This window comes from Sebastes fasciatus, chromosome 22 (genome assembly GCF_043250625.1).
Source record: "Sebastes fasciatus isolate fSebFas1 chromosome 22, fSebFas1.pri, whole genome shotgun sequence".
Lineage (NCBI taxonomy): Eukaryota > Metazoa > Chordata > Actinopteri > Perciformes > Sebastidae > Sebastes > Sebastes fasciatus.
The window spans coordinates 14513286-14540813 of NC_133816.1; the positions used below are offsets into that span (position 1 = coordinate 14513286).

Below are 27528 nucleotides of genomic sequence, written 5' to 3' on the forward strand. Positions count from 1 at the left end.
AATATATATATATATATATATATATATATATATATATAAATATTGCAAAAAGAAAGTCTATATAAAAATTTACCCTACTTCTCACTTGATTTATTACCTCGGTAAACATTGTAAACATGAGTTTATGGTCTCAATCACTAGTTTCAAGTCTTCTTCAATACAGCATGATGTTCATTTAGTAAATTATGGTCCCATTTAGAGTCAAATAGACCATAAAGCAGGGGATGCTTTAGGGCGTGTCTACCTTGTGATTGACAGGTCGGTACCATGGTGTTGTCCGGTCTGGGAGTTTTCAGTTTACAGTGTGTTTTCAGTTCATGAAAGTTAATTGTAACATTTTGGTCACCTAAAATCGTCTTATTCAGTATTCGGTTGTACTTAGTTCAACCCTCTCGTGTCACCTCTGGTTGCAAAAAAAAAGATGGCGACGGCCAAAATGCCAAAACTCGAGGCTTCAAAACGTGCAGTCCACAAACCAATGGGTGACGTCACGGTGACTACGTTCACTTCTTATGCAGTCTGTGATACTAATCCATAATTTCAGAATTTGAGATGCCTTTTAAGAGTCCACTCGCCACTCTGTGAAGCTGTACATAGTAACAGCAGTGCAGACATGCCCACTTCAAGTCAGCACATTGACACACTGACACCCTGACAGCTGTTGTTGCCTGTTGGGCTGCAGTTTGCCATGTTATGATTTGAGCATATGTTTTATGCTAAATGCAGTACCTGTGAGGGTTTCTGGATGATATTTGACATTGTTTTGATTTATTAATTGATTTCCAATAATAAATATATACATACATTTGCATGAAGCTTATCCCATGTTGATAAGAGTATTAAATACTTGACAAATCTCCCTTTAAGGTACATTTTGAACAGATAAAAAATGTGCGATTTATCGCGATTAACTATGGACAATCATGCGACTAATCACGATTAAAAATGTTATTCGATTGACAGCCTTAATTCTTTTGTATAAAATGTATCTCTAGTCTCTACGGGTGTTACAGATGACATTAAGGAAAAGGTGGTTGCTGCTATCTGTTCATACAGTTTACTGAATGGTACACAGGGTGGCTTAGCAACAATGTGTGTGTGTGCTGTTGGTAGAGAGGGTGGCAAGTAAAAGATCAGTGAAATCTGAGCCGTGTGGGGTGCAGTGATTGATGAGTATGGGCATTTACAGTATGCTGTATGCCAAAGGTCAGAGTTCAAACAGAGAGAGAGACAGAATGAATGTGCCGACAGCAGACAAGTCAGAAAAATGTAAATCAGTACCAGCATTCTCAAAATTAGAAGGGGACCTACATTTGTAATATTTCAAATGTAATCATTTTGTCAAATATGTCCCATACCCCTTGAATTTGTTTTCAGTTCATTACACAGATTGTTGTTAGGCTGAATGTGAATACTCACCTAGATATTAAATGGAACTGGAAACACTGCATAGTCATAGATACTTTATGTTAAACCCTGTTGCTAAGCCAAATATGAAAACCTCCATGAAATTATCACTTTGCCACCTCCATATTAACAAATGTCAAAGTAAATTTCTAAAAAAATTAAAAAACTCAACCCGGTGGTGAGTGTGGGGTTGTCGGTGGCTGGTAGCTGTGAACGTAGCTGTAGCAATTCAATTTCAATTCAATTTATTTTTATATAGCATCAAATCATAACAGAAGTTATCTGGAGACGCAGTGTGTGTACAGTTCATTTGTCAGTGAATAAATGCTACAACTCCTCAAGACCTGAGCCAACTTCCTGCATCTGCAACTCCGGCTCAGACTCTCTTAAGGTGGGCTGTTAAGGTGGACCAGCTTTTCTCCTTAAAGTGACAAGCTACTCTTCTGAGTTTTGCTCAGCTTTTTCATTCATTTTCAATATTTCTTTTAACCGTTTAACCGATAGCATTAATCGGATAAAATTCTTCATGTCGGTTAAACGGTTGATTATTAACATCCCTACTCATAGTGCATTTTAACTGACCTACGTCTAGTACTCTCCATCCCTGTTGATTTGATAGCAAATTAATCGGCAACTGTTTTGATAGTCGATTAATCACTTGAGTCATTTTTCAAGTTCCAGCTTCTCAAATGTGAGAATTTGCTGCTTAAATGTGTCTTGCATTACAGTAGATTAATATATTTTGGGCTTTGGACTGTTGGTTGGTTAAAACAAGACAGTTGATAAAAGTCAACTTGGGCTCTTGGATATTGTGATGGGCGTTTCTCCCGGTCTTCCAATGTTTTCTAGACCAAACAGGTTAACCAGTAACTAAATAATCATTAGTTGTATCCCTAGTATGGATATGTTGTAAATAAAGAACCAAATAATGACCAATAAAAACTTCTATCTTGATTAGTTTCCTTTTTTGCATCTTCACAATCTCTGGTTCATTCACCAGCTGTGTGGCTGTCAGCTAGTAACTCACGTTTACCAAGTGGCCACTATAACTTGACACTTTTATTACTCTGCTGATACGTTCATGCCAGCACTGACAGCTCCCTCAACCTCCCTTTTTTACGTGCTATATTTTTTGTTTTGTAGTTTTAAGTCTCTTTTTTATTATTATTTAATATTCATGTATATTTCAGCTCTGTCTGCAGAAGCAAAGTCCACCTGTCTTCACCTTTCTTCCAGCTTTTTGTACACCACATTCCCACACAAAGCCAAAACATGCAAACTATTTTGTCCTGCATGCAAAGTGGTGTCATCATTCACCCTGCAACTCATTTAGCAAATGCAGGTTTTGTGACGCCACATGGACCTCTTGCATTGAGTATTACTAAATAAAACGTATTATTTAATGTAACATTAAAATGTATTCACAACCCCTGGCCACTTCAAGGGGAGTTAAAAGTTTACCATGCCATCACAGCTGTGAGGAAACACTGGATTATTTTTCACAGACTAAGATGACTACCAGCTGGGGTCAAAGGTGACATGTTGGACATATTTTGGGAGTGACAGGGTGACTCACGCAACCTTTTTGAGTGGAAAATGCTGAGTTTGTTGTTGACGTGTGTCGCCAAAGTGTCTTAGCTGTCAGCATTTCTGTTGTGTCCGCATTTCAACCTTCTCATCACTCAAACAAGTTCACAACAAGTCAATTTAATCATTTGTACGAGCTTTGTAACAACCACATGCAGCTATGCAGCACAGTGAAGACACTACCGGAATTCACACAATAGTAGCATAACGTAGCATGTAGTGTGTGTAACTAATCCTAAGAGGTGTTTGTAACAGGTTTGTTCACACGTAATGGACCAAGAAATCTCTGCAGCAGTTACACGGATTTAATTAGATGGCAACAATCTGCCATTTGCTTGATGCTTTAATGCATCATGTGTACATTTACTCTGTGTGTGTGGCTCAAATTGGAACTGTAGTCCTAAATCTGGTATGGTCATGCAACCCGATCTCACGGGAAGGCGTATGAATTGACACATTATGAGGGCACTCATGAGGCCACATTTTAGCCTTTTTGTGTGTCATTTGTACACTACGGCACACAACAAAACTACAGTAACGTCCGTTAAGTTTAGGCAACAAAACCACTTAGTTAGGTCTAGGAAAACGTCATGGTTGGGCTAAAAATAAGTACGTAAACCAAGGACAAAACATACGGAAACAACGTAATGTAAGTACGGAAAACACTTAACAAATGTCACTAAAAAACACGTCACTAATGTAACTTACAAAACAAAACAGCAGTCTCCAACACCTGTCTCCTGGTTGAAAGTCCTGTGTTTGTTGGACCTATCCACATCCCCTCCAGGGGAAATTACAGTTGTTCAATTTTAGAATAAAAATATATATTGACAAAGAAAAGTTATAATAAACATAGAAATAAGAATACAGATGAAATGTAAATGTGTGTGCATTATCAAAAATAAATGCAAATATAAAACTAACTATCAAAGAAATCCCATGAATTTAAGTACAGGGGACATCAGATTACTTGCATACCATTTCATCTCTTTAATGAATACATTTTTACATTTAAACATTTTTAATTAATAAAAAACTAATTTTAAGTTCCTTGTTCTGTCATCTATTATTCCTTTACTTCTCCTGATGTTTTAGGTTTTTGCCATGCTATTGTTTCAGTATCGCTATCAAGATATTTAGGCAGGGTATCGTATTGAAGCCAGACATTTGGTATCATGGCAACACTACCTGGGTCATGAGTGTTTTTCATCTGAAGGATATAAAACACTTATGTTCAGGAAAAAAACAACAACAATCTACTCGTGGCAGCGCCTGCCCGATCTGTAGACTCATTTTCTAAATCTGTTTCTATTCATATCAAAGAGGAAGCTGTGGTTTGAAAAAAAAATGAAGACAAACCATTTACTTTCCTGTGTGTCTGACAGTATGAGTGAACGAAACAGCTCCAGGGAAAATATCTTCAAATTGTCGGCTCTAGCAAGAAATATATATTTGGTAAAATCACACAAACAAGCATTCATTTTGCTCAAATTAAGACGCAGCCAAATAAATGTAATAATCCTTCTGTAAAAAGCACATTATATCATACATGTAAGCTTCAACCAAAGGCGGATATGATTTGACTCCCTGAGCTCTGCGCTTTAATAATTCATACTTCCTGATTCATAGGTGGTAATGACCAGCTATTTTAAGCATCCCCTCGGAGCACCGCTAGTGCTCTTTCCTGATTGGCTGTATGGTCACAACTGGCAGGAAGTCATTAACAGAGTAACAGTCCAGCAGGGACCTACTCCAATAAGCATCTCTGTCACAAGCCAAGAAGCACGACTTGGCAGCCGCCGATAGGAAATTGATCAGATCCAATGACTTGAGTGTGTAAATGATGGTTTAGGACGTCAGCCTGCACCCAGAGGGGGTGTGAGGTAAAACCAAACAGAACAGTGTGTGTTGGCTGAGTGATCTGACGGAGCAGTGGGAGCAGTTCTTGAGGTGAGATATGGCCCTCGGCTCTCTGGCCATCCCAAGAGGGCTTTTAGCCTCTTGCTAAGCATGCAGAGCTGTCCCGGGCTATTTACAGAGGTGACTTATGCAGGCTAGTGTAAGGTACACTGTGCCTCTGTAAGAAGACACTGCTGCTCTGACAGGCAGAGGATTACTGCGCTGAATACAGCGGCTGACAGTGGGGCCCAGGTGCATCGACCGTGGGCCGGCTGGTAAAGAGTCCGTTGGATTGATTTGTCCGATAAGAGTTCCCACAACATGCATACTCTTTTTTACTAACGCTAACTGATCAGCAGCACCGCTGGAACTGTTTCAAAGTAAGAGCCTGGCTCACAGGCACCTCAGTAATGGTTGTTGAAGGACGAAATACTTGCTTTTTACTGGTCACAAGCATCTTCTCTATTTACTAATACAGCCTCTGGTTAACTGGCAGTTAAACCGGGCTGTAAATGTGAAGCACCATATCTGCAGACATAATCTACAATACAACTAGGGATGCACGATACACAGTATTTATCGGGCCCCATAAATTATCGGCAAATAATGTGAAATTTATATTATTATGTATTTTTCTGATAATGAAATTATAGCCACTGTATTATCGGCTGATAATATAAAACCAAATTGTTTTCATTGACTTAACAAAGGCAGCATCTACACATGCAGATACTGTTTGCGATCTGCCAATAAACAAAGAAGAAGAAGAAGAAGAAGAAGAAGCGCTGACTATGGAGCCAAACATCTAATCACTGGTGTGGATCATTTTCAAAGTTCCAGAGGAAGATTTTTTGATGTACTTTACTAGGAAAAATAAACGAACATTTGTAGAGTCAGAACTGTTTGTTTCTGTTGTGTTCTTTGCTTACTACATCTTAGCCTTTCTTACCCTCAGATGTGCATAAACTACAAGTTATGAACTTCTTTTTAAATACAAAAATCTGAAATGATTGGTTATCTGTATCGGCTGACACAAAAAATCCATATAAATACAACTTGTAGGAAGTATAAAATGTTCAAGATTGGTCTTTTGTTCATTTTAGAGGTGTAACGAGGTATGATGAATGCCATGTCACAAATGTAGTATACTTTCTACAGTATACAATAGCTTGATGAATGAGGACAATCATGTGACATAAGCCTTGATTCAATTGTATCAATAATGAAACTTTGAGGAGTTAAATATGGCCTTATATTTCGCCAATGTAAAGTATCACAGAACTCCATTCATGCAAGGTATTTTAGACACTTTGGTTAGCAATGATTGACTTATTCTGAACCTGCTGTGAGACACTGCTTGAATGCCATGGAGAAGTGAATGACTTGCCCAATAGATGCACTTCAATGATGCATGTTTGGTGTCACTGTATGCAAAAGACACAACATCATTTGACTTTGTGTCCAATCCAGTAATTTAATAGGAAACCATAAATCTCCCAAATAGGGGATATAATTGATGTGGTAGGCTCTTTGCGCTCTGGCATTTTATTGGATTTTACCATATGGACACTACAGTATAGCCATGTGAACTGGGCTAAGCTGACTAGCATTGTGCGATTGTCTGTTTCAGAGAGTTGCAATAATTGTCTGAATAATTGTCGTAGGCAGTACTTCCCTCCATCCCGAGTCTCCTGTTCCCACGTTCTCCAACCTGCCTCCTTCAGGTCAGCATCTATCCAGTCATACTTGGCCGACTGCCACACCTGAAGGATCCACGAATGCCCCAACTCGACCTCACCCCCATATCTTTCCACCTGTTCTGCTTGCCTTCTTCCTCACCTGTCAACAGCCGTAAAAACCCCACTTATCTGAAACTCTAAGAGCAAAAGCCATGACTGCATCCAGGAATCCCCCAACTGGAGCCAAAATTCTCCATGTGAAACCCCTTCCCGTCTTTCCCCTCTCTTCCCACCATGTGACCCTTCCCCCACATGGTACGACAGATCCATTCAGTGTCATGCTTTGGCGGAGACCCACCTCCAAAGCCAGCTCCTCTATCTGAAACTGCTTCGTGGCGCTGCGGCTCCCGTCCACGTTTTTGTGGTAGTAGATCACCATCACGTCGTACTTCTTCATGACGGACTTGTAGTTCTTCGTGGTGAGGTCGTGGACGCGGTCTTTGCCATCGTACTCGGGGATCTCTAAGCCCATCTCCCCCCAGGACAGGGTCCCCAAAGATAGGAAGACCCCCAAAAACACCCAGCCCCACTTCATGGCTATCGTCACCTGGTGGACGCAACAACGCCTCTTCTCACAGCCTTAAGTAGAAGGGGAAAAAAATACAGCTTTACCGTTGTCCCTAACGCAAGTTGGTGTCAAGCAGGGAGAGTTAGGAACAAAGTCCACTTCCTTTCCCCACCGGCTAGAGAAGAGCAGGTCCGACAGTGACACCCCCTCTTTAAAAAAGAGCTACACGTGGTTTTGCTGACGCCACTGGCCGAAAAAAAGGGGGAGGGGCCCTTTTTGGGGACGCACATTGGCATGTGAGTAGGCGAGACACCCGTCCAAGAGCCATGCACAAGCCAGAGGGGCCGCCAAAAAAGTAGGACAGACAGCGAGTGGGGCTTAGCAGTGGTCAAAAAAATAGCATGGGTGGCAACGTGGGAGGAGCAGCAGCGCTTAGGTCATACGGCCACCTGTTTGAAGCCGTGGCTATGAAAAGGGACAGCGGTTGCGTCGGGTGTTTGGAGAGCTACAGATACCAGCTCAGTTGTCTTGGAGGACCGAAGGTATGGATGGATGTACGATGAGAGCTTGAGGAAAGAAGAGCTCCAAGATGCCATTCCCATATTAAGTTTTGCCGGAGGAGCCGGACTCTCGCTAAAAATAAGGCCTCTGCGGGACAACGCTGTGGACAAGATGGCGTCCACGCAGAGGGGTCAGAGGGTAGATTGTGCTCTGCAGGCACAGATGGACAGAGAGGAATGGAGACGCAGAGTCTTGTTTGTGCATCTAGAGAAAATCCAAGCAGTATGTGTGTCTTGTTGAAGTCAGTGAAATTGAATGGCTTTCATAACTCCATGCCATAAATGGGAAATTGTATTTATTTTTCTGGTAGCTGGACTATTTTATCTAATTTTTCTATTTTATCTATCTACCGGAGCCATAAATATGGATAGTTAACACTGATAATGCAGTATTGGTTTGTGTTTTTGAGTGTCCCCAAAAAATGACCAAATACTTAATTGTATATCATATTTCTACTTGATTGTATTTTTATATACACTCCCGTTGCTTTTGAATGTTAACAATATTCAAAAAATGTTGTGCAGTTTTGAATATCGATCTTTTTTTTTTCTTAATTCTGTTTTACACTTTACAAAACCATCGCCTGAAATGCTGATTACAGACATTACATTTTAACATTTTGACTTGATGGAAGCACAAATTGGAGACAAGGTTTGAAAGAACGTTTACTTTGTAGTAAAAATATGGGAAATATTTGCCTTCCTCTGGTGTCAAAATGACATCGTTACCTTGAGTTAGCTGTAAATGACTGATAGTAGTTTCAACTAGAAAAGCAATGATTAATCAATTAGTTTTCAACTATTAAATGAATCGCCAACTATTTTTGATAATTGATTTATCCATTTCAGTCATTTTTTCACTGACTCCAGCTTCTTAAATGTGAATATTTTCTGGTTTCTTTACTCCTCTGTGACAGTAAACTGAATATCTTTGAGTTGTGGACAAAACAAGACATTTGAGGACGTCATCTTGGGCTTTGGGAAATCGTCATTTTTCACCATTTTCTGACATTTTATAGACCAAACAACTAATCTATCAATTGAGAAAATCATCAACAGATTAATCAACAGTGAAAATAATCGTTATAGTTGCAGCCCTAGTTTCAACCTGGGGGTACCTGCCAATCATAAATGTTCTTTTAACCTAAATCCATGGGGTTTACTGCAACCTGCGGCTTATTGCAATAAGCTTGTCATGATCAATGCTGTCATGAGATTATTGATGTTTGGATGCACTCATTCTGGTCTCTCATCAATAAACCGTCAAGAATCATGACAGTGTTCTGTAATACCTTATGTGTCATGTGGAATGGCTGTCACGCCAGTGTAATGTACGTCATATTTCTGCACACTCGTGCATGCGGAACATATTTTGGAAGACCTGATCTGAGTGGAGAAAAGAGATGGAAACATAGAATGAGAGGGACAGTGTGAGATCATGACAGCTATTAGTTTACAATGAGAAAGTGGAGAGGGTGGCTATTAATAACAATGTGTAATATGATCAGCCCTCACACCCCGCCAGCATGATGGGTCAGTCAGTGTGTGGGACTATTTAGATGCCAGTGAGGGTGTGGGCACTGGTTGAGTGGTCTACTGGAGTATTATGATAGCGTGAGAGATTAAAAAAAAAAATTGCCTCTTTATATTGTGTGGCCTGTAAAATTTTGGGATTCACAATATAGGAAGAAATTGAGCATTGATGTGTTGTTATACCTTTAGTTAGATTAGAGGTAGAGGTTGCATTAAAATAGTAGTCCTATTTAGTCACATTAAAGGGGCACTCCAGAAATTTAGTATTGCGTTTCCATAAAGTTGGGAGACTTACAAATACACATGAATAAATTGTCAAAATCTGTGCAGTAATGCCTGACTTTACCTCCCTAATACGAGTCCAAAAACACAGGGTCCTACATCTTTTGTCAGAGTCTCGATGTCTGTCAAAGTAGTATTTATTTTATAACCCACACAACCCAGTTTAAACACTTTTAGTAATTTCCGTATTTTTTTCTGGAAACTGTTTTTTAAAAGGGCAGGCACTTTAAAAAAATACTTGGTAACGAATGGATGAACCATCTGTCAATCAAACTCTTGCCGAAGCCAGTCGGGAGAAGAGCGAAAACATTGTTTTCCATCATGAAAAGCCTTCAGTGCCGTTCTTTGCTCTTCTTTCAATGAAGAAATACTCTCCAGTTTGGGTATAACTGATGCTATTGCAGCTATGCTAACCTCTTCCGGAGCCGCCGTTGTGAACCTCTCCGTGTCACCTCACACACCTAAACCACGCCCTTAGCTGCCAGTAGGTCCTGACAGAACGCTGATTGGTCCGTGCTCTGGCTTGCCGGACACAAACGCATCACTCGAAGCCTGACAGGATGGATTTTCATGCGATACGTGATTCCGCAATTTTCGCGTGACATTGCGAGGATGCTGCTGCTGTGCAAGGTGAGAATTCTGAGTTGATATAATTGTAACTGACTGTGTTAAATGGGCGTATGATATCGTCTCACATCGACTGCAGGCCTCCGAATTGAATCAAATCGTAACTGTATTGTGGCAGAGTTTCTGATATCAGCCAATATCGTATCGTTGTCCAAAGAATCGATATAACGTATTGTGATGAAACTGGTGATTTACACCCCTACAAATGACTGTATCTCACATTATACCTGATGTCTGCATGCTTAAAAAAAAATCATTTCTTCCCCTTTTCAGCTGTCATAAAGTGCAAGTGGCGATAAGTTGACTAAAAGGCTTCTGGTTACACTTCATCATCTGTGTATCAAATATTTTGACAAGTGGCTGCTGCAGTAATGGCAGAGAGCAGCATGGTTCGACATTTTACAAAGACTCATCAGAGTACATGCTGACAGAGAGTGGAAGAGACTTAACACAAGCATACCTTTTCTGTTTTCAGCTTCTAACATATCATCATGGAGAGTAAGGTTTAAAACGAGACATATCCCCTTAAATATTAACAGCTGTGTGACCCATGGCAACAGTTCTGGGTCGCCCTCTGTATAGGCAGTAGATGCATGACTGTCCAACTGTTGCACCTCTGAGGTAAACAGCACCCTCCTCTGGCAGTTGCACTAATTGCTTTTGCATTATTACAAGATCATCTTCTTCCTCTCATCCCCTCCTTCGCTCTCTTTTCAAATCGACTCGAGCGAGACGAGTGATAACAAGCATCCGAACGTTTTTTGCGCCGAGGTCATTAAAACCCTCTGTGTGCTGTTGCTACGGCGACCGGAGGGTTGACTCAAACAGCTCGCTTTTTATCAGATGAGATAGCACGACACCACGCTCCTGCAAATGTATTTCATGTCGAGGATTTGATGAGGTGAAAATTAAGTCCGTCCATCAGTCCCAATTAATGCAGATTCATTTTGAGTTTTGTCGTGAAGACATAAAAAATGAAAATCGGAAAATTGGCCAATGAAAAGGCTCACGCTAGTTTGTACTTTTTCAAAGACCTCATTTCATCAGTTAAGAGGTTCAAGATGACTTCACAGCCCCTATTACTTTGTCCCTTTACAGTAATGATTGAAGGCTTTCCGGTTGGAGACCGGCGACCCGCAGCGCGTCTGAATGGAAGGCCTCCATCATGTAGTACGTAACCTCCTCCGCCATGGCAGAGGGTGAGAATATGACAAGTCTGAGTCAGGGCGCTAATGAGATCTAAAGGCTCTATCGCATGGAGACAGAGTCATGGGGGGGGTGAAAGATTTAATGGAAAAAGAGAAAATTAGGTGAGAGAGCGAGGGATGGAGAAGAGAGGGAAACGGAAATGAAGGAACCAGAACGGCACACTGAGGATGGAGAGAGAAATAAAATAAGGGAATAGAAAACAGGAAAGTGTGCCTGTGTGACTAATAACTAGGCAGTATTTAATCTGTATCATAAGTGCTGGGTAATCATGCTTGGTGGAGATGATGGTGCCGAGCTGTAAGACTCCAGAATAGTGTAAAATGAGCACACATACATCTGAGACAAAAACACTTTGATGTTCAAAAACAGAAAATAACTTAACCAAAACACTATATTTCACAAATCTGCAGTCATTTTAACCCTCTGAGACCCGACGTTACTGTCTTTCAGAGTAGGTTCAGTTTAAAAGCTAGAGTGAAGATCCTGGTATCATATGATATAAACAATAAATTCATGAAATTCAGTGCCCCATATCACTATTTTCCAAGCTACTAACTGTCATAAGGACCTTAAATGAAAACGTTTTACAAGAGAACGCAAAAGTATTTCTCTATTTCTATCTATTTAGCGTGGAGAGGAGGTCGTGTTGCTCTGGCTCTATCTGTTTGGCGTGGAGAGGGGGTCGTGTTGCTCTGGCTCTATCTGTTTGGCGTGGAGAGGAGGTTGTGTTGCTCAGGCTCTATCTGTTTGGCATGGAGGGGAAGTTGTGTTGCTCTGGCTCTATCTGTTTGGCGTGGAGAGGGGGTCGTGTTGCTCTGGCTCTATCTGTTTGGCGTGGAGAGGAGGTTGTGTTGCTCAGGCTCTATCTGTTTGGTGTGGAGGGGAGGTTGTGTTGCTCAGGCTCTATCTGTTTGGTGTGGAGAGGAGGTTGTGTTGCTTTGGCTCTATCTGTTTGGCGTGGAAAGGAGGTCGTGTTGCTCTGGCCTTATCCATATGGTGACGCCGGGAAGCTGCTTGACATCCCCCTAGAGCCACCTTCTCACATATGTTCACATTATATGTATGGATTGTCTATGTTGTATTTTCATTATGTTTTTACTCTCTACACAGGACATCTATTGCACGTCATTTCATTAACATATCTTGGTGCAAGCTACTTTTCAGAACATTTTTAACAAATTATGTTTTCAAAAAGGTGGAGGGGACATGTCCCCAGTGTCCCCATTGTAAATGGTCTTAAACCAAGCTGAGTGAGTCACTAAAAATGTTGCAGCCAAAACGTTGTTCAAAGCCTCAGAGCTTTATTTTTAATTCTAGTTGAGATCCTAATATTCCCCAAAAAATACCAAATATGTCAGGCTGAATTTTGGAGTTTATAAATTGACACACAGTATTTGGAGATATATTTCCATTGTTATGGAAAGTGCAGTCTTGAAAACAATGGAGACCTTGGTTTTAATCTTTCACTCGTATTACACTATACAGGTGGGACAAAGGAATAATATGTTAATTTTATTTTATTTTATTTATCGCAAACATGTTTTTTTTCTCTTCTGAATCACATCAACACACTGCAGCCGACAAGATTTGAGAATTAACGTGTTTTAATAGAAGATTTGTTTGACTAGTAGTTTATCTAATGTGAGTAATCTACCAAATCAGACCCATGTCACAACCCCACACTCACATCGCCACCTCCCACCATGCAGGACTGGTCTGGCACTGGTGTACGCTCCCTCTCCGTCCGACACCCACGGTCCGTATGCTGCCGTATATGTTGCTAAGCGTCTCTCCACACGCAACCAACATGCCCAAAAGTTTGTGAAAATCACAGAATAAGATGCACTTAAAAGCACACTGGTTTAAAAAAAACACATGGATGCACAAGACAAATATTCAGATGTACGGATAAACATGAAAACACACATGTCTCTGTTGGTAAAGTGGTGGGTTGGCACTCTGTGTGAAACACTGGCCAGCCTCTCAGTACTGGTGTCCAAGCAACCAGAGAGGGCAGAAACGTTCATACACATGCACAGCACAGCAAGGACATATGTACATATATATATATATATATATGGAAAGATTCTTTGACGTGCAATTTTATATCATTAACAGTTAAGGCTTTGACATTTCCAAAAGAATGGGGAAAGGGCGTGTGCAGCGGCTGAGTGAGCCTGATTCTTTACAGTTCAGAAGTCCCAGTCTTTCAGGTTGAGACACTTTGAACTGCTGTCAGACTTCACCTGTCTTCCAGGACGGCACTCAGCTGTGAACGAAAGGGCCGAGCAGTTTGGCTTTATGAAAGATTCAATACTTTGTGTCAAAATAAGACTCGAGGACTGAATTTTGCCTCAGTGCAGTCCAAAAACAAGAAGTGGCAAATGCAATGAAATATACAGTAGAATGCTTTTTAAATTTTTTCTTTTTCTAAAGTGGCTAATTTTTTTATTTTATTACCCCAATTTTCCATGGCCAAAAATCTTTCCTCCTTATCAGTTCCTTATCAAAACTATTTTACACTGATACATATATTTTACCTCAGAAAAACTCATAATTTGTACACAGCATTCACACTTTGATTATAATTATGTGTCTGCTATTCTAATCTAATACTTTAGCTACTTTATATACTTGCAATATATGAACAGTTTAAGTCAAGATCACAAAATAACAGAAAGCTAAATATATACACTTGTCCCCATTTGCATTTACAAATTACATTTTAATTCTTGACATGACTTGTTAAACTGCTTAACTTACATAAAAACAGAACATATCTACAAATTCTTCCACGATCTTGTATAATATATCTTAGGATATATGTTTCCCCCATTGTTATTGTGTTATTCCATATGCATATCAATATATATGGAAAAGGGGGAGGGTATTGTCTATATATATATATATATATGTATATGTATAACATGCCTTATAACTCTAGTTTAAGAAGTTCCACAGACATCAAAACAAATTAATAGTTGAATTAACAATTTATTCAAAGTAATCCAACATTGTCCATATAAGGAGTGTGGGAGGAAACTGGAGCACCTGGAGTAAACCCACAAAGGTAGAAACTGGTAGGCCACAGTGATCACCACTGAGCCACTGTGCTGCCCCATAGACTTCTGACAGCGGACATTGCTGCAGCGTTTCACACACTCCACAGGTGCAGCGTTTCACACACTGCTGCTGGTGTACTGCTTTATGGGATTAGTACAATACAATATATGGCAGCAACTAAATCTGCAGAGAGAGTCACAAACTGGAGCAGCATTATCCACCAACGCATGGAGAAATCCTTCTTTACAAGCCGAGCAGACAGCTGTTTGATGTGGGCCTGCAAAGACTCGACGATGATTTCGTCCACAACTGGATCTTCTAATAACATCGCAGACTCCAGCAACTTCTTCTTACCGGCGTACTTCTTCTGCAGGTCTTTCAGCACAGCCTTGCATATTTTCTTGGTGTTCTTGACGTCCGGGCACAAGTTTCCAGTGTCGGTGAGTCCTTCCATCGTCTGGTTTATCAGTCTCTTTGTGTGGGAGACCCACTCCTCCTGCCTGCGGTTCCGGAGAGCGTGACACTTAGTCAGCAATCTCACCGTCAGCAGGGTGACAAACAAGCGGAGGTCTTTTGTAGACTCAGAGGCAGAAGGATCAGCAGGTGACTTCCTAGGTCTTTGAGTTTGGTCCATGGTGACATCAGAGTTGTTTCTCTTCTCCAGGATTGTCTTAGGTGTAGCTTTCTCAGATACGGCACTTGTTCGTGGTTCTTTATCCATCTTGTGTACGATGTGCACTTCAGCAGTCTGCAGTAGTTCAGTTGACTGGTGTGAGAGCTAATCCTGACTGTCAGAAACAATTGTATGTGCTGTTGATATGAAGACTTGTAGAATGTGTCAAATTCTAAAATGTGTGACATCACATCCTGGTATTCTAGAATTCTAAAATGTGTGACATCACATCCTGGTATTCTAGAATTCTAAAATAAAATGTGTGATATCACATCCTGGTATTCTAGAATTCTAAAATAAAATGTGTGACATCACATCCTGGAATCCTAGAATTCTAAAATGTGATGACACACACACACACACACACACACACACGCACACATAAGTATTTATTATATATGTACATTCATACTTCCTGATATGTATATGTTTTTTAATATGCCTTTTACAAACTATTTCCTTTTATAATTTTTAATATAACTTATTATTTTTAATGGAGCTTCCCAGCAAAAAGCATTTCACACGATTGTACTTGTATAACCGGCGTGACAATAAACATCTTGAATCTTGAATCTTGAAAACTCTCCTCCCCATCCATAACCAGTGGTGGAAGAAGTTATCGTACCAGTACAACAGTGTAAAAATATTCTTTTACAAGTAAAAGTCCTACATTAAAAATCATAATTAAGTTAATGTACAGGAGTGTTATCAGTGAAATGTAGCCTACTTAAAGTATCAAAGTAAAAATACTCATTCTGCAGTAAAATCATATATCACATTATTGTTAATCCTGGTGCATCAATGTGTAAATGGCATTTTTCTGTCGTAGCTGGTCGAAGTGGAGTTAGTTTTAACTATTTAAACTACTTTATATACAGTTAGGTAATTTAATCCATGGTTCCCAACCTATGGGTCGCCCCCCTCAAAACGGTCACAAGATAAATATGAGCGGTCGTGAGATGATTAATGGGAGAAGAGAGAAGAAAAAAAAGATTCTCTATAATCTTTTGATTTTTTTGTGTGGAAAAAATGCAAAAGAAAAAGTAGTATAAAATGGAAATACTCATGTGAAGTACAAGTACAGTGCTTTAATCATAAGTAGCAATAAGTGGGAGAATGTCCTGCATCAACAATGACAGTATTGTACATTATCCCTTACATAATACCTTTAAAAGAAGGCTTTAACTGCACCATTTTTTTTGTATCTTTTATTCCTTCCATCGTGTATTTTTGCACTTCTGTTATTTAAAAAATGAAAAATATCTAAAAAAAAAAATAAAGAAACTGACATTACTCCTGTAATGCATCATGTTAACAGTTGCCTTGTAATTTTTATTTTGTTGACGTGGTGGTTTTAGCGTGGCTGTGTGCTGCCAACATTTCCAACTGCTTCAGGCTGCTTACTTGATTTCCTACCATTTTTTACTTTCCTCACACATCACCCACGTTGGCCCACATGCATCCACCATGAATATTTGACAAGTCGGTGGTGAAGAAAATGTGAACATAGTGAAATGCAAAGAAAGCGAACTCCTAATCAGGGGGTATTTTTGGGGCCTTAACTGCTCATTTTATGAATATTTAAAGGAATCTGTGCCTGGAACGGAAGCTAATTTCTGACTCTAGCGACTATTGCCAATACTGCGAGACTATTTAGTCTCTCTCAAAAATGTCAATATGAAAAGACTCTTTGACAGTTGGAGGATGAGATGTTGCTTAGTAACCGAAAACCTGACAGACTGACTGATCAAGCTTCAGACCGAACAGTTGGTGTGTGTAGGATGGGTGTATGTGCTGTAGTAAGTGTATGTGTGAGCTGTGTAAATGTGTGATATAGAGACAGTGAGGGGAAAATGTTCGAGGCAGAGTCAAGAGGTTTAACCTGTTTATCATCAAGAGACTGAAGCAGATGGTCGTTCAATCTGAGGGACAGAGCCCATCTTTTTTTTTTTATGGCATGTGAAAATCAGGGAAACTGTGGCCATGAGTTGATATTATCTGAATAAATCATTGACCATAATGCGGGATTTGCAGATTCGTCCAACATCAACATTCTGTCTGGTGCATTAGTCTGATTTTCAGACACTGCACGCTTTGATGAGTTCCAGTCTGCACCAAGCTAGAAACCTGTTGCAACAGCATAACTACTATTCCACAGGTCAATTTTCATGCAAAAAACATTTTGGGGTTCCAGCTTCACAAATGTGAAGATTTACTGCTTTTATTTTGAAATATAAAAAAAAAAAAAGAAAAGATTTTTACAAAGCAAACAATCAGTCGATAAATGGAGAAAATAATCAGCAGATTAATCCATAATGTAAAATAATCATTAGCTGCAGTCCCAAAAAAATTGTTAGCTCTACCTCAACAGCTGCAACAGCTTTTACATTATTGCATGGGTAATAATCTAAAGATATAATATATAATAGTATAACAGTCATTTTCTGCATCGATTAATTTTATTTTAATACAAGTACATTTTCCTGATTATTAGGGGTGTAAGAAAATATTGATTCTCAAAAACACTATCGATGTTGAAATACTAGTTTACATGACAAGATTTGTGGCGCAAACAATGGCTCATTTTGTGTTGTGTTTAAACCCCGACTGCTAGATAGCAGGGTTATGACAGTTTTTCTAAAATGAGGTCGAATTAGATAAAAGAAAAAACACAAAATATTGCCTTGCTTACTATAATAAGTACACAGTACATTAAGAATAACTATATAGAAATAGACAATCTTCTCGCTGATGGTCTGTTTACTTATGTAGGTCATATAGAGGCATCAGTATTAAATTGCGACTCTTTCACGACCAGTTAAAAGTTCCTCAAAGTAACTTTAAGTAAAGGATCTGAATACTTCCTCCACCACTGACTGTTAACACTGATTTTATTACACTTTACTTTTCTTTCTTCTGTTTTATTTTGGACTTCAAGGCCCAGATCAGGAATAGGACATGTTTGAAAATGTTTTTTTAAAAAGCACTTTGAATTTGAGTGTATTTACCTTTTACAGAGTTTTTTTTTTTGCAAGATTCTTTAATTTCAGCTTGCCTGGATCATTTCTTGAGTGTTGGATCTTTAGCAAAGCCTGCCTTGCTTAGTCGTCCAGATTTACAATAATCTTTCTCATTTTGTCTCAAATTAGCATTGAGACTCTTTTCCTTCCTATAAATCCCTTCAAACCGCGCGCAGCCTGCCGAGCCACTGAAACAGACACGTGCTTCAAGACAAAGAAATCCACTTCTTTTTACAACAAGTTGAATAATGCACATTATTTTCCCATCAGTTTCACCCTTCCCCCCCCCCCCCCCCCCCCCCCCCCACACAGAGCAGCAGTCATTTGGTGGTTGTGATTAATGAGCTGTAATCAATACCTCTGCAGGTTTCTGAGCAACACCTAAGGTGACAACCCTTTTAGGCCGTAATTGCCAATTGTAATTGTGCCCTGGCTAACAGGCCTTGTGGGGATGGTATAATTAAGGACCTGCTGGTAATTTAGACCAGTTATCATTGTGAGGATGTCTAACCCAGACCTGGCCTATTGCAGCTGTGTCTGACAGCAGTGAAACGGTGGAAGCAGAGGCACAAATCATAAATACCAAAATGGCCCGGGGAGAAAAAAGAAGTGTTGAAACAAGTGATGTGAATGTGCACAGCGGGAGAGTTCATCAAGATGAATAAAGATCCCAGGAAGACTGGCAATCAGCCTGATGACAATGAAAGAGAAACCCCAAAACGATTTACCTTACGCAGACTTCACACCAGAGCAGCGGCGAAGTGCGGCCCGCGGCGAGCTGCCATGCGGTGCCTATGAAAAGCTGCGGCGGCCATTTGATTCTACGGCGAATTGCAGGTAAAATAAAGTTGGGAAAAGTTTAACTTTTAGCAGCGAAGGGCAGCCAGAGAGGACCCGCAGCCAATCAATGAACAGATCCTGTGACTCCTGTGACATGTTGACCTGTGTTACAAAGAACATATTCCCGCCTGAAACACATGAATATGCCTCCCGGCTGCAGAAAAATTTAATTATTGCAGTGACTTCGCCGTTGCCTGAATTTGCCATTATTGTCATGTTAAAGGTGCTAAACTAAGGTTGTCAATTCATTACAATAGTTCATCACGATTAATCGCAAATTCATCGCACATTTTTTAGCAGTTCAAAATGTACCTTAAAGGGAGATTTTTCACGTATTTAATACTCTTATCAACATGGGAGTGGGCAAATATGCTGCTTTATGCTAATGTATGTACATATTTATTATTGAAAATCAATTAACAACACAAAACAATGACACATATTGTCCAGAAACCCTCACAGGTACTGCATCTAGCATAAAAAATATACTGAAATCATAACATGGCAAACTGCAGCCTAACAGGCAACAACAGCTGTCAGTGTGCTGACTTGACTATGACTACTTGCCCCAATCTGCATGTGATTATCATAAAGTGGGCATGTCTGTAAAGGGGAGACTCGTGGGTACCCATAGAACCCATTTTCATTCACATCTCTTGAGGTCAGAGGTCAAGGGACCCCTTTGAAAATGGCCATGCCAGTTTTTCCTCGCTAAAATTGAGCACAAGTTTGGAGCGTTATTTAGCCTCCTTCGCAACAAGCTAGTTTGACATGGTTGGTACCAATGGTTGGTACCAGTTAGACATTACTCTTCTATATCTTTACACAGCAAATGTCGTTTGCTGCTATATTAATGCTCTGAATATCGTATAGAGCACCTTTAATAAAAATGTGTCATACAGTGTAATATGTGTGATGAGCCCTTTTTGGGACATGGTACAAATATAAGAATCCTTTTAGGTTTATTCAGTCGTTGCTCATCACAGCACCAGACAACATCACCGGGATGCAATTAGCAAAACCACGCAGAGGAGTCACGACCGCCTGACACATTTAGACGAGGCTGATGTATTTCAGGAGGAGGCCAAACAAAGCGCTGAATGACTCAAGTCACCCCGAGGAGATTTGGATCTTGATTCGTGACGATCATTTTAAAAGGCAGGATTTTTTATATTGAAACTCACTCAACCTTATCGGGCTTCATCAGAAACGTGGGGCTACAGTTATACGGTTAAACTATGAAAAAACTACCACAAATTATCCTTTACTTGAGGGGCCATTTAAAGCCCTCAAAGCAACACGTTCACACCTGTTGTCTGGTAATTGTGAACCGTAATTGCAACAATTTAAAAAGGGCATAATAATAACTATGATTTTTTTTTAATATTCATAATAATAGTAGTGCTTTTGTTATTTAATCACAGAGGCAAGCACAGCAGAAAGCATTAACTGGAGTCATGGTTTAACAAGGCAGGGCAGGGTTAGTCTCTCTGTCATCAACAGGCTGCTTTGTGCGGTTTGTCATTACCACTCTGAGCCGACTGTCTCCGTGTTTATAATGGGGTCTGATGCCCTGAGCTTCTGGCCTGCACTTAGTGCTGTTGGTGATTAGACCTCGGCCTTTAATTTCTGCCGCAGAGTCGGTGTCATCATGTTGGAAGGGCGAGGGGAAGTGAAAGAGAGGCTGGGGGGATGACAACGGGAAAGATGGCGAACAAAGATTAGATGAAAACACGGGTGAGCACCCTCCAAGTTTGAGTGTGTAAAGGGAGAAAATGTCCATAAGGGAGGATTAAAAAAAATAGCACAGACAGGCAGTGAGTGATGACTGCAGGCAGGCGAGATGGCAGAATGATAAATGACAAAAGACACCTGCTGGAAGGAAGACGGATGGAAAGACGAAGCTCTGTACTTCTGCGACAAAGTGCCAGACGGATGGTGTTGCATGTTGGAACCCATTAACAACACACCGTGTGCGCTTTATATCCAGCCCAGTCACACAGCATGTTTGTGAAATAGTCACGAAATGTATTGATTCGTGTACGTAGAAATTAATTTCAAATTTTTTTCGTAATGGTCAGCACAAAATCAATTTGTATGTAATCCATGTAATTGTGAACCAGGAACTATAAAGAGCGACAAACGCCGCGTAGGGAGGAGGTCGGGGTGGATGGATGGGTCTAAAAACAAAGGGCTTTCGTCCAGGAGACCGGTGTTTGTGTCCCGTGTGAAACAAAGTCAAAGTTGATTTATTTGCCACGTAACTTGCGATACTTTTAGTTATTTTATCTTTTCCTAAACCTAACTAAGTAGTTTTGTTTTGTTGCCTAAGCCTAACCAAGTCGATCTATTTTCTAAAATTAAATAAGTACTTTTATTTTGAAAAGACTGGAGCGGAAATTGACACGTGCATCACGTGTTGTTGAAAGTGACTGTCAGAAAAATGTTGACTTTTCCGAAAAATACACCATTATATGAGGCCATAAAGAGCATGTGATTTGACATACTGGAACTGAGGCCTGGACATCAACATATTGACTACACGACTGATTTCAACCAAAAAGCTAAACATGGTAACAGGTTGCTAAAAACCCAACATCCACCCCCCCCCCCCACCCCCAAATCCCTGGGACACGACTGAATTTATGACAAATATAGGTTATAAACACTCAAGAGTATTTTTTCAGCTCCACCTGAACTATATGAGAAAAAGGAACATATGACTCCTTGTAACGCGTTCACACTGATTTAACAAACACCAGACCCCCGTCACAGTGTGACGATAAAAATCCCAAATTAGGAAGCATTCAGCTGAAATGTGAATGAAGCCTTTAATCAACAGAAAAAAAAAACAGATGTAAGAGCAGCAGAATAAGAGATTAGAATGAAAGGCGCAGTGACTCTGCATTTTCATTGTTTCTTTCCACTGACTCATCCCCTTCAATAAGCACATTCACACACGGTGACACAACAGTCTCTGTTGAGCTCTCTTTTTGTTGTTCCTCCATCCTTCCAGCCTTCTCTTTCTCCATCCTTTTCCTCTTTTTATCTCTCTCTCTCTCTCTCTCTCTCTTCTGTCCTTCTCTCCCTCCTTCCTTTCTCTCCAGCTGAGTTGTTTTGTTTAGGAGAACTTCCTTTCTCTGTCTTTCTTCTCTCCTATAAAAAAGCCGGTGTTGTGATGAGAAAACAAGAACTTCCTTATTTCAGTCTGCTCTGGGGAGAAAACACAAATGTTAAAATGTGGTTTAACCCAAACTCAGATTTACATGTCGCATAGAGAGAGAGAGAGAGAGAGAGAGAGAGAGAGAGAGGGCTCGGCTTTGTATTTGATCTGGATCCCGTTTGTCAGTTAGGACAGCCACTTCCACATTCCCCAGGATGCAAACGCACTAACAAAGCCGATCTTACAGGAAGGCGTATAAATAGCAACGACATTACAAAGACATTCGGCGTGTCACGATGATGCATTTTAGGCTTTTTTACAGTAACATCTGCAGTTAGGTTTAGGCAACAAAACCACTTAGTAAGGTTTTGGAAATCATCATGGTTTGGCTTGAAATAAGTACATAAATTAACACGTCATCAGCGTAACTCAAACGTAACGTAAATCAAAGTATTCCAGATGTCTTGTGTATCATTTGATACATATTTGAATCTGTGGGTTTTGAACAAAGACGTGTTTGTACCGACCAGAACGCCTTCACTGAAGGGTTTAAAGAAAAGTACTCAAATGGGTAGTAAGAGATTTTGATTTGGTCCTTTGTGAACTGAGCATGTTGTGAGACTCTTATGGACTGGCTAATGGATTATTTGCTCCATACTGTGGCAGTGTTTTCTTCACCGTAACGTGCCCTTTTTTCCCACTTCCCTTTCAAAAGTGTGAACGCTTTTTGTCACTAAAGCAAGCCTGTACAAATGTACCAATGTTAGCAGTAATACTGTTGCAGAGTTCCACAACAGAGACCATTTTACATCTTTTAGAGACATAGAAATTAAATTATAGACGCTAACCGTGTTCAGTCATTGTTCTCGGCGACAAGACAGAGTCGTTGATCTCTTGTCTGTAATCTTGAGAACATTTCCATAAATCCCAGCATGCTAATCAACATATGGCCTCCCAGGCAGCCAGAGATCATCAACTGACTCATGCATCACCCACTGGGAGCTATTTGAATATCTGACATGCGAAGTTTGAAAAACAGGTTGTTTTTCACTTCATTTTCCTTTTGGTGATGTATTCGCTTTTGCCAAAAGTTGGCATTTCTTTTTATCAATTATAAAAACAAAACGGAAGCTAAGCCTCTCATGTGAAATGTATCTATTACATTACAGCCATAAAGAAAGCAAAATAGTCCAGTTTAGATTTGTACACATAGGTAAGTATGCCTCTGCATCTGTGCCGATGTGAATCCAAAGAGCATTTTCTGTTGCTCCAATGCAAATGACTGTGCACTTATTTGCATTCATTAACAACAATGTGCCTATTGTTTCAGTGAAACCAGTCGGTGAGAGGGCTCCATCTCATTTAGCTGGTCACAGGTGGAGCAAAATTTAGACTGTGAGAAGCTGCAATGGTCGTTGTGTTCAGCAGCATTCGCAATATTTAATTGGATACCTTTTACTAAATATATTTAGTAGGGATAGGCCATATAGGCAGTTGCCCTCTAAAAAAAAAAATTAAAATTTTTTTTTTTTTTTAAAAATGACGGTAGGTGCCCTTCCTCATTTTCTGCATTGAGGTAACAAATGAAGAAAGAAAGAAAGAAATACACTTTTCACCCCTATAACTCTCTTTCTCACACTTTTTCCTCTGCCTGGCTGCACTTATTTCTTAATAAAAGTGTAAATTGTACTAAATTGTAAACACTCCGAAGCCAACAATATCAGGAACCATTTGTTTATTTATATTATAATAAATACCGTTATCTACCTCTGTGATGTCTGATGTGTGTTGCAATTTACAGGGCTTAGGGTTCAACCCCCTGAGAACCTGAACCCTAACCCTAACCCTAGAGCGGCACCACCGCATATGGCGGTAATGTATTGAAGTAAAAAGTACAATATTTCCCTCTGAGACGTGGTAGAGTAGAAGTATAAAGTTACATAAAAGTACCTCAAAACTGTACTTAAGTACGGTACTTGAGTAAATGTACTTAGTAACATTCCACCAGTACTAGAGCACGAATTTGCACAAAGTTCTTCATAGATGTAGCCTCTTCATTTTGCTCTCAAAGTGCACCAGATTGATGCATTTAACTTTAAAACGTACAAAATTTTCTTCTGGGGGAGCATGACCCCCGAACCCCCCCAGGGTCCAAGATCCACCCACCACAGTCTCACAAGATCCTGTGGGAAACACTGAGTCCCAGATCTTCAAATTGAACTAATGACCGTAGTGACATCACTTCCTCATGAAAAGCTGACTAAGAGGCAGCGAATGCCAACAGAAATGATCATGATGTGAGAACTCAGTCGCAAGCAGTTGGCCGCTGAGCTTTTAACCTTATAAACAGTGCTTTCATAGGCCTATACTGAGCTGAATGTAATAGTTGCATAAACACATCATAGTTTATCTGCGTCTAAAAAATTCAGCTTGTCTGCTACTGTTTGCTAAATGTCTATTGAATTGAGTCAATATCATATGATAAAATCAGACATAGTCATAAGCGTTGGATGCTTTCTGAAGAGCATGTGTGTGTAGATGCTAGAGGATGTGTCTGTTCTTGTGTTTAAAAGGGAGACTTCTTCCTCGCCTCCGGGTCACAGACCTCACAACAAAAGTCTAATTCATATCCAAAGGTTTGAGGATGCGTCTCATCATGAGTTATAGACCAACTACAAAGTCGCAACTCCATTTCTGATGTGGAATGAAGCGCAGTTTCAAAGACTGAAGGTCATGAGATTGCACCGCAAATTTTAGGAAAATTTCCACACCACAAAATAGCGTTTGGAGTGACTCATTTCAAAACCATTCACAGATCAAACTGAAAGGAAAACGGGAGAAATAGTATGAAAGATCAAAAAGACTTCAACACAGGCGTTCTGTACTTTAAAATATACTTCTTTTTTTTTAGAATTGTATTCATATTATCTGTTTGGATCGTCGGACCTTAGTGACAATTTATAAAGCCTACTTACAAATGAAAGGAAACATTCACACACGCCTGTGGTATATGTGTAACTATTAGGAGTCATTAGCTCTGTGCAAGCAGGACCATTTCTTTCAGTGGCTTCATGTGTGGCTTTTGGTCTCCAACACCTGTGAACGTCCGGCCGGGGTTTAAGTTACACTTTAAAGACTGTTCGCAAGAGCTACAGCAGCTGGGCACTTCACACCCACGTATGAGCGATTTTTGAAGAATTTTGTAGATACAATGGAGGAAGAAATGGACCTTTTCAAGGACAAAATCTACAAAAACAAAATCAAGATATTTCCAGCAACAAAAAAATCAGTATAAGTTGTTTAGTCGTAGACCACTGACTTTATGGCTGGCTTACCTTGCTTTATATTAAAGGGATAGTTTGGGTGTTTTGAAGTGGGGTTGTATGCAATTTTCCTAGTGGCCGAACGGCGGTACTACAACTTCCGTGTCCGTCACATGATGCCATTGGGCCCAAAAAGTCTTTTCCCCATAGACTTACATTGGGAGAGAGACGTCTGTAACTCAGCAGATAATTTCTTTTGGAGGTGAGTCAACTTCCCGGTACAAACACTTGGATAGTGACTGAGCGGACACTACTACGCCTGCTCCATGGGCCCAATGGATGAGCAAGATCGCCCGAAGATCCGGGTACTTTTCCAGTCGGGAGTCGAGCCATTTCGGCACCATGCGCTACTGAGCAACTCTCATAACGGGGCCTCGCCTCCAACACTGTATCCAATTCTCTTAATACATCCATGGTTGTATGAGGTACTTATCTATAGTCAGTGTATTACCTACAGTAGATGACGGTAGGCACACCCCCAGTTTCGGGAAAGCAGACAGGAGTTACCGCACAGAACCAAAGCAATGTACTGCTGTGGACGGGGGGCAGCAGCAAAACGAATTTTAGCCAACTAAAAAAATCGATATCAGTTCAAGTGTACGCTATGTAGAATGTTTTTACCACTTTAACTTGCCATCAGACAGCCCTTTCTGACGGAGAGCTGAAGTCGTTGTATCCATCTACGCTCTCGCCAAAGCCACCAGACTCCATTGAAAAAAACAGTAATTTTACCTCGCAGAACACGGGGGTTGCTGGTCTACCGCTGCCTATTGTGTGACTTTGGTTAGTTCAGATTCACCAAAGTTCTTTGAGGTAAAATTACTCAATGGAGTCTGGTTGCTTTGGCGAGAGCAAAGGTAACGGCTTCAGTTCCTTTCTTTTAGGTGGCTAAAATACGTTTTAATGCTGCCTCCGTCCACAGCAGTACATCACTTTGCTCCTGTGCTGGGAGTCCAGTCTGTTTCTCCTCACCTCATACAACCCCACTTCAAAACATTCAAACTATCCCTTTAAGACAGTAACTAGTGCTGCAACTGTCTGCACATTTTTGCAAACTGGAACATCAACAGTAAACAACCACGCAAGTTAGAGCATTATAGAAAGTACAGAAAGTCCTGCTCTTATTGTAGCTCTTTTCAGAATCAGACGCTTCATTGGCCAAGTATGTGCACACGTACAAGGCATTTGACTCCAGTTTTGTGTTGCACTCAATGAACAAAGCATAATGTTGACATTTTGGTGACCTCTAAGACATTTTTTTGACAGCAGGCTGCATATTTCCTACTGTACCTCTTAGAAATCTGAAGAAACTCTCATTCTAAATGAGTACAGGCCTGTTTTCCTACTTGTATCCATTCTAATTGTGCTGCAGGGCAACAAACAAGAGAAAGTGATGGATGATTTAACTTCATTTGAGGGATCAACACCCAGCAGCACAGCTCCTGTTGGCTCACTGTCACTTTTTGAAAGAATGGAGTTGGGGCTCGAGGGTGGGGATGGGGTTTAGAGGGTGGTGGTGGTGGTGTTTTGGATCGTGTTGTGATGGAGAGAAAGAAACAGGAGGAGGGATTTGTGGACCGGATAGCGCGGTGACATCAGCTTTGAAAAATGTGTGTGTGCAAGTGTGTGTGTGTGTCTGAGTGTGTGTCAGTGTCTGAGAAAAAGCCTGAATCAGGAGGGAGCGAGACCGGAAGAGCTCTCACTTTGTTCTTTTTTCTGAAGACCAAATGCCTCACCCCACTGTCCTCCCAATGCATTTTGGGATGCAACCTCCGAATATACGGTAAACGCTGCTCAGAGAAATGTATGAATGATAAAACATAATTTGGGTTGTCATCCTTCTGTAACTTGAGGCCCACTTCTGACTGTTTCTGAAAATTTCCGACGACTACCTTCCCAAATAAATGACAAACTGGGCTATAAATTTGTGTTATGCCACCGTCAAGTGTAATGACCAACATAAATAGTCAGCTTAATCTCCCCCATCACTGCCTGCCATTGTAAATCCAAACTATTCAGGGTCCAATTTCCTCGCCACACGCTTTGGAGCTTTTACTGGTGTAGGGTTGCCTCCAACATCAATTTTTCATTTAAA

General features: G+C 40.4%; 1 protein-coding gene across 3 annotated transcripts in view; it reads right to left on the bottom strand.

The window, feature by feature from the left end:
- The window catches only part of casq1b (calsequestrin 1b), a 30275-nt gene extending 19651 nt beyond the window's left edge, over positions 1-10624 (bottom strand). The window contains exon 1 of one of the 3 annotated variants that reach the window (XM_074623912.1): positions 6931-7325. In XM_074623912.1, coding sequence (XP_074480013.1) covers positions 6931-7167 — 237 coding nt within the window. In that variant the 5' untranslated portion in view covers positions 7168-7325. Of the gene's footprint in view, positions 1-6930; positions 7328-10602 lie in introns of those variants that run through there. The other 2 variants (XM_074623914.1, XM_074623913.1) reach the window with 2 other exon arrangements.
- Between the last annotated feature and the right edge of the window lie 16904 nt (positions 10625-27528).